Source organism: Pyrgilauda ruficollis, unplaced genomic scaffold, assembly GCF_017590135.1.
Source record: "Pyrgilauda ruficollis isolate IOZ18807 unplaced genomic scaffold, ASM1759013v1 scaffold182, whole genome shotgun sequence".
NCBI lineage: Eukaryota > Metazoa > Chordata > Aves > Passeriformes > Passeridae > Pyrgilauda > Pyrgilauda ruficollis.
In genome coordinates, this window is record NW_024517207.1 from 722,335 (window position 1) to 736,754 (window position 14,420).

A 14,420-nucleotide genomic window follows, 5' to 3' on the forward strand; every position below is an offset into this window, starting at 1 on the left:
AGTCTGTATAAGAGTCTGTATAAAATTCACTATGACAATGTCCCTTTATTTCCAACAGCATCTAAAAGAACACTTTCCTTTTGTTCTGCTCTTGCAGCAGTAAGGCCCCATTAGCAGTAAATGCCACATCAAATCCCTTCATAATCTATTTGTTCTTTGATGGACTACACAAATCTACTTGGAAAGCTTGAATGGTAAATTCTCTCTGGCTGGGTTATGGAGCTAATTGCAGCTCACCAGCCAGTGGGATTTAAACTGAAACTAGAACATGAGCCAACAGCATCCACTCATGTGATACCAGGTCCATAGGCTGGAGAGTATACAATTTATTAAGATCAAACACTGATTAGAAGTGTATACACTTAAATAAAGCAGTCCTCATTTAACATGCTTTAGTATGTTAAACATTTAATATGTTTTTAGCATTTTACACATGCTGATAAAGACTGACAAACGTTACATATGTTCCCATCACAGGATACATGATGTTTCATGGAAAGGAAAGAAATTGAATGAGTTGGGTGAGAAGTTTGTAAACAACCTGACAGTAAAAAAAGTTCTGGTTCATATCACTGAAATCTCATAAAGATAAGATGTGGAAAGGGCACCACATTGACCCTTAGTGCATTTCACTGTTATAGGTATTAATGTACTGAAAATGCCTGCATTTGGACTCTTCATATGCTCTGCAGATTACATCTCTCATTGCTTTGCTGCCCTACATAATGAAATATTAAAATATCCTTGCTGTGTGTCAAAGACACCAGGATTTTCTTAGTCAACAAGTATAAGCCAGCTCACGTGCTGACTGTGCAGTGACCCTTTCATAATGTCTCCCAGCCATACAAATACACATATATATTCATCAGGAATGTCTTTTCCCGTTTATACAGTAATTTGGTATTGTCATCTCTTGGCATAAAATACATTACATGAGAGGCTGAACATTTTATCTCCCCTAAACCAGAATTAAAATAATGAGAAGTTATTTCATTACAGAAAACATTACTCAAAGTGTCAACAAATGAAGCCAAAAGCAAAAATTCTGGGTATTTTAATATGTCCTGGATTTAGAATATATGGGACTGAAGGGTCTATAAACAGTGAAAGAGTCCAGCCTTTTCCCATCACGGCTATATCAGACAACCCCAAACTGATCAAGCTTCATCTTAAATACTGATAATGCTTTGTACTACTATTCCCAACAGGAGGTGTTTCAGGATGTTTCTTGTCCTACAGTTAGAAATTACCTTTTAACTTCCAACCTTAAATAACTCATGACCTTTTCGTATGAGCCTGTTCTTGGTGCCCACCTGTTTCTCTTAACTTGTGACTTCTCCCTGAACAATACTGACATAAAAATCAGCAAATGGTAAATACATATGGTCTATGATACAGAGTAAGCTAAAAAGAGTACAGCAGAAAACCCAAACACTGCTCAAAAAGCAGCTTCTAGAAGTCAGTATGAGCTATAACATGACCAACAATTTAAATACTCATTTCAGACTCTACCTTCTTTTGGGATTTATGTTTTCTAAAGGAAGCTACACTTTTTAAGCAGTAGGGCTACTTCTTTCATTCGAAATAAAAATGTAAAGCTAGCATGTCCTACAAATATTGTGAGCTTAAAAATTAGCTACCACAAAAATAAACTCATTTGAGGCACACCTAAATTCAGTTTTTCTCCTTTTGATTTGACAGGTTATTATCTAATTATCACAGTAAAGTTATACTGTCTGTGTTACTCTATAGGCTGGACACTTTCACATAGCCCCAGTAGCTCACATCATAATTTCTGAGACAGGGTGTTGGGAAGCAATAAAACATTGGAAAGATAATTAACAGATGAAGTCATTTTCAGTGCAGAATGCAGAAATTGATCAGTGTTCATATTTTAATGTCAAGAAAATAATACAATTTTAAAATCTTGTTCTCTTCCCCAGAACCAAATTGTACCAGGAAGTTGTGGTGCATGATTTCCTCTCTGGTAGGACTTATAAAGCTTGATTTTTAGCACCAAAGGGAACAAAACTTCCTGTGAAGAACTAACACCAAAGTGCCAGCTCAAGACTTTTCGAAGGTAAGCACTGAAAATTGAAGAACCACCAGGTGCCAGGGATCAGCATCTCCCTGAGAAGGCAAAGAGAAGGCAAAGCATGGAGCAAGGGGGAAGGGGCAGTGCCCTGACCAACATGTCCCCAGAGAGGTGAGTTGGGTGGGGCTGGTGACAGCCAGCCAGAAGCTCAGACAGCCAGACAGGGGCACAGAGATGAGGAGGCACAGTCAGGGAGCCAGGCTGGCATGGGTGAGGCCAGGGACAGTGGCCAGGTCAGGCTAAAGCCAGTGACAGTGGCCAGGTCAGTGTGGGGGCCAGGGACAGCGGCCAGGTCAGGATAAGGCCAGTGACAGTGGCCAGGTCAGTGTGGGGGCCAGGGACAGCGGCCAGGCCAGGGTGAGGACGGGCCAGGAGCAGGGCAGAAGGAGCAGCCCAGGGGACAGGATCCCCTCCGAGAGGGCACAACAATCATGGCTTGCCTGGGGACGTGGGCTGAGTTTAAGGACAACAGCCAAGCCAAGAGGCCAAGCAGCCCCTCCTTTTGCCATGTCTCACAGAGCTCTTCCCCCACAGCTGAGCCAAAGCTGTGCAGCTGTGCCCAGCTGTGCTGCCCCCAGCACAGCCCAGCCCTGCCAGGAGGGCCCTGGGGCTGCCCAGTGCCATGACATCAGCTCCAAAGGAAATGGGACTTGTAAGAACCAAGGACAGAGCCTGCTCAACTCCCAGCCTATGCACAGATTTCTTCTGAGAGCAGAACATCTGCGTTACGATACTGGCACAACTACAGAACCATCCTAAAAATGTGGTTTTCATGAGTTAGCCAAAGCTGTAAAGTGCAAGCTTGTCAGCTTAAAATCCCTTGGAACATACAAATATCTACTTCCAAACAGAGTTGGAGCAGCACATCTCAATTAAAAATAATTAAAATAATGCTGCTGCAATTAAGATCTTGTCCAAACAAATTTTTGAACATAACTACAGTATATTCATGATATTAAAAAAACAACCCAAATCTCCACCATTCTTCATTAATTTTTAGCAAATCTGAAAAATAGAAATTATATAATTTGTTTTACTTCTGCACACTTGAATACACAAGTCCAAAAAATTCTAAACAGGTATGACAAATAATATACAATCCAATCGTTAAGTGTTGACTGGATTTATCACCATGTAACAGTAAAAGGGTTTGGCTCCATGACTGTTTAAACCAACAAAACTCATCTCTGTCACTCCATGGACACATGGAAAATAATTCACTTCCTCCTGCTTGCTTCTTGTTGTTTAATTATTTAATTTTAAGCAGCTCTCTGTGGTATCAGAGAAATATCTGCTCTGATGCAAAAGAAGGGCAAGAACATGCAAGCAGGGCAAAAGGACAGAGAACACTCTGAACTCCTGAGTCCCAAGTCACAGTGTTGAAATTTGGAATTGAATAGTCACATTAAGAAAATACATCAATGCTGGAGCGGAGCATTTAAAGTGCTTGTACTGAAGTACTTCCCTGCTTAGCAACCTCCCCATCACCACAAACATCTGCCCTAGTATTTATATTTTGTGCAACTGTAACAATATTTAGAAGTTTAATCAATCAATCACTTTTGAGATCTGGAATTAAAGATATTTAATGACACTGCAGTTTTCAATTATACTATATTATTTTTGAGTACTGTTTTTTAGAGGCTCCATATACTTCTAATGGTTCACACACAATTTCTAGTTTAAAATCTTTTAAGACACATAAAAAGGCTGAAGGATAATGATGTTTAACACTTTCAGTTACATCATGGCTTCGACAAATCAAAGACAAGTTTGCCAAGCAAACTTCCACCCACCATGACCATTCATGTTTGTGTCATTCCACTTTTTTAATCTCTACTCTACACAGCCCTGGATTCCAAAGCATCCTTGCTTTGTGTCTTTGTCCAGAAGATTCAAAGCAGAATTTACTTCAAAGTATCATTTTCACCACTTAAAAAATTACTTTCTTTTGAAAACAAAGTCTGCATGATTTTACTGAAAATACTTGAGTGGTGAATTTAAGATAGGAGGAAAACAAGCACAGGCAAACAAAGCAGAACAGGCGAAATAAGGACATAGGAAAACAGACCTGATATGAGACTAAACAGGAAGGAAAGGAAGGAAAACTCTTTCGTCTCTGATTAAGTATTTGGAAAGGAGAAAAAATTTTCAGGAAAAAAAGTTTTCATAATTTCTGCTCAGCTTAGCAGTGTGATTCATGCTACCAGGCCTTGAAATGTACAAAAATGAAAAGTGATGGCTAAACCTTAGGTTTTTGTTTTGCTCCTTAGGTCACCAATTTTTTTGTCCTGACTTCTTCTGGAAAAAAAGCTGCCTCTTGGGGAGATGGAGGTGGGAGGTGTATGTCTCAGACTCAAAGGACTGAATGCATCCCTGCTGAATACCCACATGGAGAAGGCAAGTAGGGTTGGAGTCTGGAGAAAAGAGCTTAAGGCAGAAACTTAGGAATGTACAGTTAATGCAGTGAGACAGGAGAGAAATATAACCTAAATATAACTTAAATATAACCTAAATCTCCTTTGAGCCTGAAGAAAGCTACTACATTTTGAAGCTTCTATAGATACCATTGAAGCTTATATATATATACATACATATATATAAGCTATATATATATAGATCTGTAACAGACAACAAGAAATAGAAGAGCACTGAAAGTCTTCTTGCTACCACACATTATTTCCAAAAGTAACTTTATGATTGCTATTTTTCTACCTAATCCTTTATTGATTGAATAATTTCTAGTGATCCAGCTACAGGCCTGGTTTTTGTCACACTATTCCTATATATTAGGCTTTTTAAAACAAAAAAAGAAGGTATGATTTAAAATGTCAAAGACTGCTGTTCCTTATTACTAAGCTTAAAACCTTTGGGGATATTTTTCCCAACTGTAGTTTAACGCCTAAGCACAAATAAGGTCTGTTTCCAGATATGCTGTGCACTTGGTAATACAGGGAGGGTCATCTGCTGACATGCTGTTATCCTGCCAAGCAGAAAAAGCTTGATGAGGCTACTATTGCACAATATTTCTCAAAATAAATGTTGAAATTACTTTTGTATCTATTCATAGTGATACACGTTGTCTTGTTGCCCACCTTCCTCCAAGAAAGAGCTATTTTTAAAAAGGTGATTTATGCAGTGCACAAATATTTTTCTAGCTACTCTTCAATTTTCTATTAATAATTGAGATAGGATGAAGTGCCTTGTGCCAGCAGAGAAATAACTGAACGTGTCGTTATTGGACAAAGGCTCTGGTCAATATTTGTGTCCTGAGACTGGATGGGACAACAGCTGCCACTGAAGTACTGAAAATAAAAGTATTAGAAAGCTTTAGCCCAGGTTGTAGAGACAAATACACATTAAGCTCCTGTTCCAACCAGGCAAGAGAAACAAAGCAAGAGTGACTATTGTTCCAAGAAGCACAAAAACTTCTGACAAGTTCAGCTGTGATCTCCAGGAGAAAGAATTAGGCTTTATCTTAGGAAAATAAACTTTCTCAAAGGGATGAGCCAGTAGGTTCTACCACACTCTTCTGGATTCGCTGCCTTTAACTCTTCATAAGACTACATGAAAGGTGAGAATAAATGAGAATTTATTTAAAACAGTCTGTTGATATTTCCTGGTTCTCCTTTTGCAGTTAACAACCATTGCAAACAGGCACGTGTAGCTGTATTAACAACTCTTTAGTAAATCCAGACAGAAACTTGGAATTAACAAGCCTTGGCACTAAGAACATGATGACAGCCCACCACCTACATGGGAATGGAATTTTGTGCTGTTCTGGAAAGTGAGGTAGACTATGAAAACACAAACATTTTCTAATCTGTGTCCTTTGAGACACAAGACAATTCTACCATTGTGCTGCATCCCCAGATGCTTAGATACATCAGCTGGAAACTGAGGCACACATGGGAAAAAATCCCAAACAACCCCCCCCCAAAACACAAAGAAACAAAAAAAAAATCAGTGGTCAGAAATAGGAGGTGGGAAATGCAGCCCTTTATAAAGTGTTCAAGTACTTGCTTTAAAAAAATCTACCTGTCAACTTAATTGCACATTCCTTAACTAACACCAGGCCCCTTCCCAGGCAGCTGTACCACTCTTGCCACACCAAAAACTAGGGAGACACAACAAGAGGGCCCACACAAGGCCATTAGACCAACTATTCCTCATTGTTCTTATAGTCTTGTAATAGACAAAGTTCTGCTGCAACAGAAAAGAAGGGAGACAACTCTTCTTTTTGCCCATGAGCTTGCATGATCCCCTTCAGGGAAACAGGATGTAAGCCTATAAACTTCTCGTGACAAGATCTGCCAAGTTTTATAACCATGCACTTTCTTCAGTCTTTCCCTTCTTCAGGCCAGTTGAGGCATCACTAACTAGAAAACTGAGCACCGAGTTTTCCTTCCTTATCTCCCTTTCTCTCCCCCTCCTTCTGCAGATCTTCATATCCTTATGTGCCCTGGAAAGGACATCTGGTGAACACGGGCTTACTGACTCACACTTCTTACAAGGCACTGAAAAGCAAGAAATACAGAATCTCCAAACATTTACTGCAAGTCAGGAGGACAAAATAAGGCAGAAGAGCAGCAAAACCACAGAAACAGACAGGAAAAAGGCTAATGGACTGTGGGGAAAGGAGGATGAGATGGTAGAGGAAGAGTAAATTGGGGGTATAGCTATTGAAAAGTGTAAGGGAGCTAATAAGAAATGACAAAAATTCAAAATATAAAGGTAAAGGATTTTTGACTGCTAGCACAACAATCTAGTCCTGGTTAAACTCCAAACTCTTCAGTACTCTGCTACAGTAGATTTAGGAATTTACATGACATCCATCTGTATATATTAACCCTCCAATAACATGTGGTTAACAATATTAAATTAAACCGAATGTGTTGGAAAGAAATGCTAAATTCTCGTATGAAAGTTTTATTATTCCTTTCTATACACAACAAGAGGAATTTAAAAAACTTGCCCTGCAAAATATACTCTCAGTAAGACAAGAGAAAAAGACTGGCCTCAGTTTTCTCTTCCATATATTTACATTCCCATTCCATCTTCATGGCTTCCCTCTATAAATCTGATGCATGCAATGACTTTTCAGATTTGTCCTCATTGTTTTCCTCAGCCTGGTCCTGTGACAAAACACTCCAATCCCAATTTTCCACAGAAAAGCCAGGTGCCACAAGACAGGGTAACTACCTAAGAACTAACTGAAAGCCTCACTTTCTTTGACATTTCCTAAACTGTGCATTTATAGCAACCTTCACTAGAACGGATTAAAAAACTGCCTCAAATTAGTTATCACATACAGTGTACTTACAGAACAACACACCACAACACACCACATGGTGCAACCTGCTGCACTTATGGTACCTCACACCACATTTTATGTCTTCAGAAAAGGGGAAAAAATGTTAGGTCTGTCCACATTCAAAATAATGCCTGCAATCTGATCAGAGCAATCCTAATGAATCTTGACATAACAAGCCAAGTAAAACCTCAGGACTGTGATGAAGTTAAGTGGCACCTATATACCATGTTTGCCACAATTTTTCTTTTACTTGAACTACTATTTTAAAAAACTAATATCTTCCTTTTGGAATAATATTCTTTTTGGAAGAATACAATTAAATCATCCTAGTAGGAGGTGACATTGAGCTCATCAGATCTGATACTGCTTTCTGTGACATAAGCTTAGTGTTGCTCACTATTGTTTTTCTGGTTTTCCATCCATTTTTACTGCCTGTTTGAGAGAAGAATGGATGACAACACATATCCTGAGGCCATTTGGTTGCTCGAGAGTAAAACTGAGATTCACAGGTTCAGAAAAGATTATTAATTGTGCCATTATCCAGTGCTGCTACAAGTTTATGATTCAAAGTCACTTCACAAACCAATGGAATGAAGACTAGAAGTGTCAGGATTTAATGGCAGACAAGACCAGTACTGAGGTACCCAGGGAACAGAGATGCAACACTGTAATTGTAATGAGCAAGAAAACATTCGGTGAGGGTTGTGTTGGAGCATCTTCTTGAAAGATTGGGAGTAACAGATAACAACGGCATTATAGGAACTTTTTGGTCACACCAGCTTTATTACAAACCTCCCTGGTTTTCTCTGGAGTTTGTACAGTATCCTAGGGGAGTGGAGCAGGGAATCTTTTTACAGGAATGTTTTTGTGACTACATAGGGGCCACACTCACTTCTGCCCCCAGGAACTTACAGATACCACATGGTGGGATTGGACTAGATGAGCTTTAAAGGTTCCTTCCAACCCAAACAATTCCATGATTCTCTAATGCTGGAGATAACTTACCACAGTCAGGCTGCACAAAAAGGTGCTCTGAATGTCTGATTAGGGGGTAAAAGCACAGTCAGTCATTCTTTCATTTGAAAGAAATTAATATTTACCATGCAGTTTTCTTGGCACATGATTAGAATTGAATTAGAACAGAAAATACCTCATTTTATAATTTAGAAAAATAGATTTTTTTCAAAGCAGGTCTAGACATACCCAGTTGCTGAAAGAGAAGAGCCACACTGGTGCCTGTAACAGGAAGGCTATCATGTAGAGGAGTCTGTATCAGCTGTCGGTCTCCAGCTCCCAAAGAAAACAACTTCTGTAGAAAAAAATTTTTAAATTGTAATTTATATAGAATGAACAAGCTGTCATCATACAGGTAAGTGATTCGTACTGCAAAAATTATTTGTTTTGTACACAGAAATTTAAAGTCAAATAGAGATCTGAAATATAATTTGGGGACAGTGATATGTCTGCTTGAATGTACAGCATGATAGTGTCTCCCTTGCATTTACACTGACTTAGTGAAATAGTTGAGGCTTTGAAGGCAGTTAATAGAGCATTTCTATTAATACAATAAAAACATTTCTATTAATACAATAAAAAACCTCCCAGGAACAAAAAAGGTTTCAAATCCATTTAAATCAGAAAAATGTGCAGTATTACTAACTGAATTTCTTTGCTGTCTCCCATCCCCAGGCATGTATTAAGTATGAACATGCTCGTGACATGTGGGTACTGAAGAGGGCACTTCTGCCATTCCTGTGCCCCTGCTCTGCACAATAAAGTACAATTACAGCTTCAGTTACCTTTCCAGCACAAGAAGCCTCCCTGGAGGGAGGCAGGAAGTGGGAGTGAAAGGAGTGCACTTGAGTCTCACATCCCAAACAGCTCTGCAATTGCAAAACACCCTCACTTTGCTGTGAGCAAATCCACATGGCACTCAGGCAGTGAGTGATGCCAAGCAGCTCCCTCTAAGCAGACTCCCATGGGCTGGGGGGCATTTCTGTGTGCAAATCCTCACTCTGTATGGCAGCAAAGGTGGGGAATGCAGGAAGGCAGCAAGCTCTGGCTGCTGCACAGCAGGTATTTAAAAATCTCCCCAGTAAACCCAAACAAGTGCCTGAGCTGTAGCAGAGATGCTCTGCCCCAGCTCTGCAGCAGCAGCAGCGGGTGCAGGTCAGTGACCCATTTCACAGCTGACTGTTTCTGGAAAGAAATGCTGCAAGAGTGTTCCCACTCTAAGAGATATAATTCACTATAATTCACCTTCAGCCCTGCAAGCATAAGGCTTAAGAAAGAAAAGACAAACACTGAATTTCTGATTTAAATGACAGTTTGACAGTAGCAAACTTAAGTTGGAAATGAGTGAGCATTTTATTTGAAGAGAGAAAGCAGAAGGAAGAACAACCAGAGCAGCATGACTTTTCCTTCCTCTTCCAGCAGAGCAAACAGAGAAAAGCTGCATTTATGGACAGGGAGAAAAAAGAGAGGATTGAAGCACAGCCAGAAGCTCAAGTGGATCACCAAAACCAAATACAAGAGGCTCAAATACCACTGGAAAAGAGGGTTTCTGATGAGGAGATAAAATCTCATTACTCCCCTTCAAAACCAAAAACAAGGATAGAAAAACCAGAGACGTGGCAGCCTGGAGAGCAGCAAGGCAGAGCTTGACTGAGCTGACAGGACACCCTGACACTAAGGGAAGTCCCACAGCAGCCTGGGCTATGGCAAAACCAGAACAGAATTAGGAACTTGTAGCATTTCAAGAGGGTTAAAAATCTAGGTTGAGTGGGAAGCTGTGTGTGTAATTGACTTTAAAATGTTGCCACCTGCACATGTAGTTTTCTGGTACGTTTCATAGTAAGGACCATAATTTCCCATCAGTGCCACAGCATAAAGTAACAACCATACACAGGAGACTCAATTGGCTTACCAAGACCCCACAAATGTATAGGAATAATTTATAAAAAGTAAATCAAGAAACAAACCTGACTTTTCTGCTCACAGAAAGCACAAGTGAAAAGCAGAAAGAAGTCTGATTGCTAGAAAACTTTATTTTAATTTTTGAATGCATGGGCCATTTGCAATATTTAATTCCTCAGAGGAAACCCCCCATTTGAGTTACTTTTTACCATTTAAAAAACAAATTATGAAAACAGAAATTTAAATGAGTTATCAAAGAAATGACTAGTGGAATCCTGAACTCCATCAAAGAAAAAACATGCATAAATGAACTGATATGAAGCTTATGTTAGAAAATGGTAAAGAAAAAAAAGTCTTAAAAAATTTCTGTAACAAGCAAAAATATTCCTGAACACGTTATTATTTAAAAACTAAACTTATACAAACTGCTTAATTTGTTAATGTGCCCTGTAAAAGCCAACTCAGTGACAAAATTAACCCTTTGACCTTATCCTGGAATGGAATTTTTGCTGTCTTTAGAAGACAGGCCACAGGGAAAGCACTCACAGGCCACAGGGAAAGCACTCAGCTGAACTATGATCTTTTTTTCTTCAAAAATATCTCAAGAATTTATTTTTTGTTTTCTTCATAAATTAAATTAACTGGAAAAATACCCTTTCCCCCCCTAGCCCCCCCTCCCCATTTACCTGAGACCCTCCAGAAGCAGGGACAAGGCATGAGCAGAGATTTGCAATGAGAGTCTCCAGTGACACATTCAGGCTGTCCACATACACGGTGTAGATCAAGCCAAGGCAAGCCTAGAAAGGTTGACAAAATATATCAGACTGCAATACAGGTCAAATTATTCAAAGATCTACGTATATCATCTTTAAAAAAATAGTTATTAGTAGTTACTAGTGCAGTGAAGTACCCTCCAAGCAAAGTAATAAAAGAGGCAATAACTCATATTATAAAATTAGCTTGGCTACTTGCAAGGGATGTATGTTTTTTTTTTTTAAACAAAATTCTAGGTATAATGTTTTTGCTTTGTTTGTTATATAAGAAGTGCTTTATTATAAGCTACTGTTAGAAGTTATAAAAATCAACACAGTTTCATCTGTTCTTTGAACTCTAAAGGACTTGAACCTGACTGGTTTCCAGGGTAGAACACTGATTAATCAATGAGCTTCAGAGGCTCATTTTAAGAACAGTCTCAATCACTAACAATTCCATATGTTTTTTAACTTACATTCTTTATCTTGTTATATCAATGTAAATATATTTTATATTAATGGTATATTAATATGTCAGCATGTTTTATTAATGGATCAAATTTTGATTGAGAAATCACAGATACAGCTTTAGCGTTTTTACTAATAATTTAATCCAGATCAATGTAACATTCTAAGAAGCCTTTGGACAAAAGGAAATAACTCCTCCGCAGCATCTTTTGCCTTTTAACTGCTGTAACTTTGATAAATCAGCAAATATTTTAGTAGTTCTCTTCTTAGAAATAATTCCAACAGTAACTTTTCATATCACACATAGTTAAACAGTGAAACTTTGTGTTGTGGACTGTAAAATATGAATGTTAAGAAAGTGAACTAATTATAGAAAAATCCACAGAAACAACACCTCTGGTTCAGGATGTCATTTAACCATTACTCACATTGAATGAGGAAAGCATTTTGTAGAACTATTTCTACAGCCTGCCCTATTCTTACCCACTGTGCTTTGCACTTGCCATGGGCCACTATGAGAGACAAAATCCTGGGCTACAAGGACTTTAATCTCACATGGTGCAGTCATCCTCAATGTCTAAGGACAACTGCTGAGTGATTTCCTCCCCTCATCTGTAAACTGAACTTTATTTGTTTCTGTTAATATGTATTAGCTTAGGAGAAATTTAAGCTTTTCATTTATCTCAAATAAGTCATATTTCACCAGCTGAAAGTAATCCAAGGTCCTAAATCTTGGTCATGCATCTTAATTTGGTCTGGAAGAGGCTCAGACATTTTGCTTTATGTATGGAGGAGAACTAGATTTTCCCTTTTAATTTACCATTATATAGTTAGTCAAATATTGTCTGGTTTTGTCCTAATAACTTCTTTCATTAGAGAGTACACTGAGGCCAGAAAAATCTCTACCACTCCTTCTGTGTAGTTTTAAAACTGCTTGGAGGGTAAAAAGGCACTACTTGAACCTACAGGGGCTATTTACTGTCACAGATGTTGAATTTTATTAAGTTCAATCTAAAGCTACTTTTGCTTTTAAATTCCCAAATCAATCCTGAGTGAGATATTTTAGATCAAAAGAACAGTCATTGTTACTCATTTAAAATCAGATTTTTCTGCTGATACATTGTAAATAGCAATTGCAAGTTCTTTACCCTGAAAATTTCGGGATAATCTAGTCTGGACACCAGCACCAGACTTTTAGGAGCAAATACTTCTGCAGGCTGAATTAAACCAGACTCCTCTTCACCTTCAATTTCTTTCGTTCCCTTGAAAACAGAAACACTTCAATTAATAAGCAGGAAGAAAACTCAAACCAAAATGTTAGCATTTTTACCAAAAGTTAACATTTCTCAGAGCTTCAGAAAAGCACTGCATTGTTTGAAACTGGTAACAAAATCAAGTAACAGGAGCACACTCCAATGGCTGCCTCAACTCCCTCAAGGTTCTAGATGTAATTCAGTTCATTAAAACTCACCCTGGGAAGTCAAGCACCAAAGTACCTAAATAAAGTTCTCTTAAGACAGCAGTTTAACAGGACACTGTTCCACGTTAAATACTCCCTGTGGCACATTTTAGACAGTGAAGTGCATCACAGAACAGGATCCTTCCACATCACAGTGTTAGCTGATCTACAATCTCTCCAAATACAGAGATCACGCATTTCACAAAAGAATGGTTGTCCTCCTCATATTAATATAATTCAATTTCTTACAGAATTCCCACTATCATTACAGCTGAAATTATCTGTAATGTCATCTCCAGCCTGACCTAGTGTATTTGGAATTTAAAGAAATTTCTTCACCAGAAGACTGGTTCAGATATCTCAAAAAAATCCCTCACACTTAGGAACCACTAAGGTTATTTAAAAAAAAAAAAAAGAGAGAACAGCACAGTGCAGATAAACTTGCAGTTGCTCATGATATTGTGCAAGTGGCTATAACCTTCTTGCCAGAAATTATTCAATCACAAATAGTTTATTATTATTCATAGCCAAAACTGAAGATGTCACTAAATATTTTCATTTCTAAAATTCCATACATTCTTTGACAAATTAAGTTTTCAGATGACAGAATGCCCTTGCTTTCCAATTTCTGGATGTAATTCTCTCCAACCCCGTACCACCCACCAAATTTCTTTTATTTGTTCCTCTGACCAAGCATTCTTCCAAGCAAAAATCACTCTATTATATTAATTAGGAACACGAGAAAAATTATGTCCATTTTCTTATGATAACATGAAGTATCTGCCTTCTATTTCTGTCACATTACTACTCATCATTTCAGTTCCTTAAAAAAAAATTCCAACATTTCTCCTAAATGGACAAAATCTGATAAAAATGCTCTTAAATGCCAGGAATGCTGCAAGTTCATGAGCTTTATTTCACAACTTCAATTCAGAATGTAGTTTCTTTAGGAAAATGCTAACCCACGATTTAGAATTCAAGATAAAATTATATAAGAATTTGTACTTGGGTTTTAATGAGAATACCTTGGTTAATGCAGTATAACACTTTCATACCAAAATAAAACTGGTTGGTTCAACAGTACATATACACACAAGGGCAAACACTTGGCTTTGTACATTGAACTTTACTTAAATGGCAAGCAATGCATTTGCATTGTATGTGCTTAGCTGAGTCTGCACCTCATTTCTAAGATAAAATTGTGATTCACAAATTTCACAAATAGAGAAACACAATAACTCAACATCCCACACAGGTTCATTCATTTTCATCCATTTTAATGCTGACAGGGAGAGCTTTTACAGGAATTACAGTTCCCTCCCTCTGCCCCCCAAAATCCCCACATTTTTTAATTATCAGCAGAAGTTTACTGTATCAACCATTCCAAAGACCAAGTATGAGTTCTAGGCATAAAGA

General features: G+C 38.2%; 1 protein-coding gene across 4 annotated transcripts in view; it reads right to left on the reverse strand.

Annotated features, from left to right (window-relative positions):
* SBF2 (SET binding factor 2) overlaps positions 1–14,420 on the reverse strand; it is a 234,227-nt gene that overhangs the window by 107,902 nt on the left and 111,905 nt on the right. For all 4 annotated transcript variants that reach the window (XM_041464626.1, XM_041464628.1, XM_041464627.1 and 1 more), the window contains exons 4-6: positions 12,694–12,807; positions 11,012–11,122; positions 8,613–8,718 (exon numbers count right to left, since the gene is read on the reverse strand). In XM_041464626.1, coding sequence (XP_041320560.1) covers positions 8,613–8,718; positions 11,012–11,122; positions 12,694–12,807 — 331 coding nt within the window. The remainder of the gene's footprint in view (positions 1–8,612; positions 8,719–11,011; positions 11,123–12,693; positions 12,808–14,420) is intronic.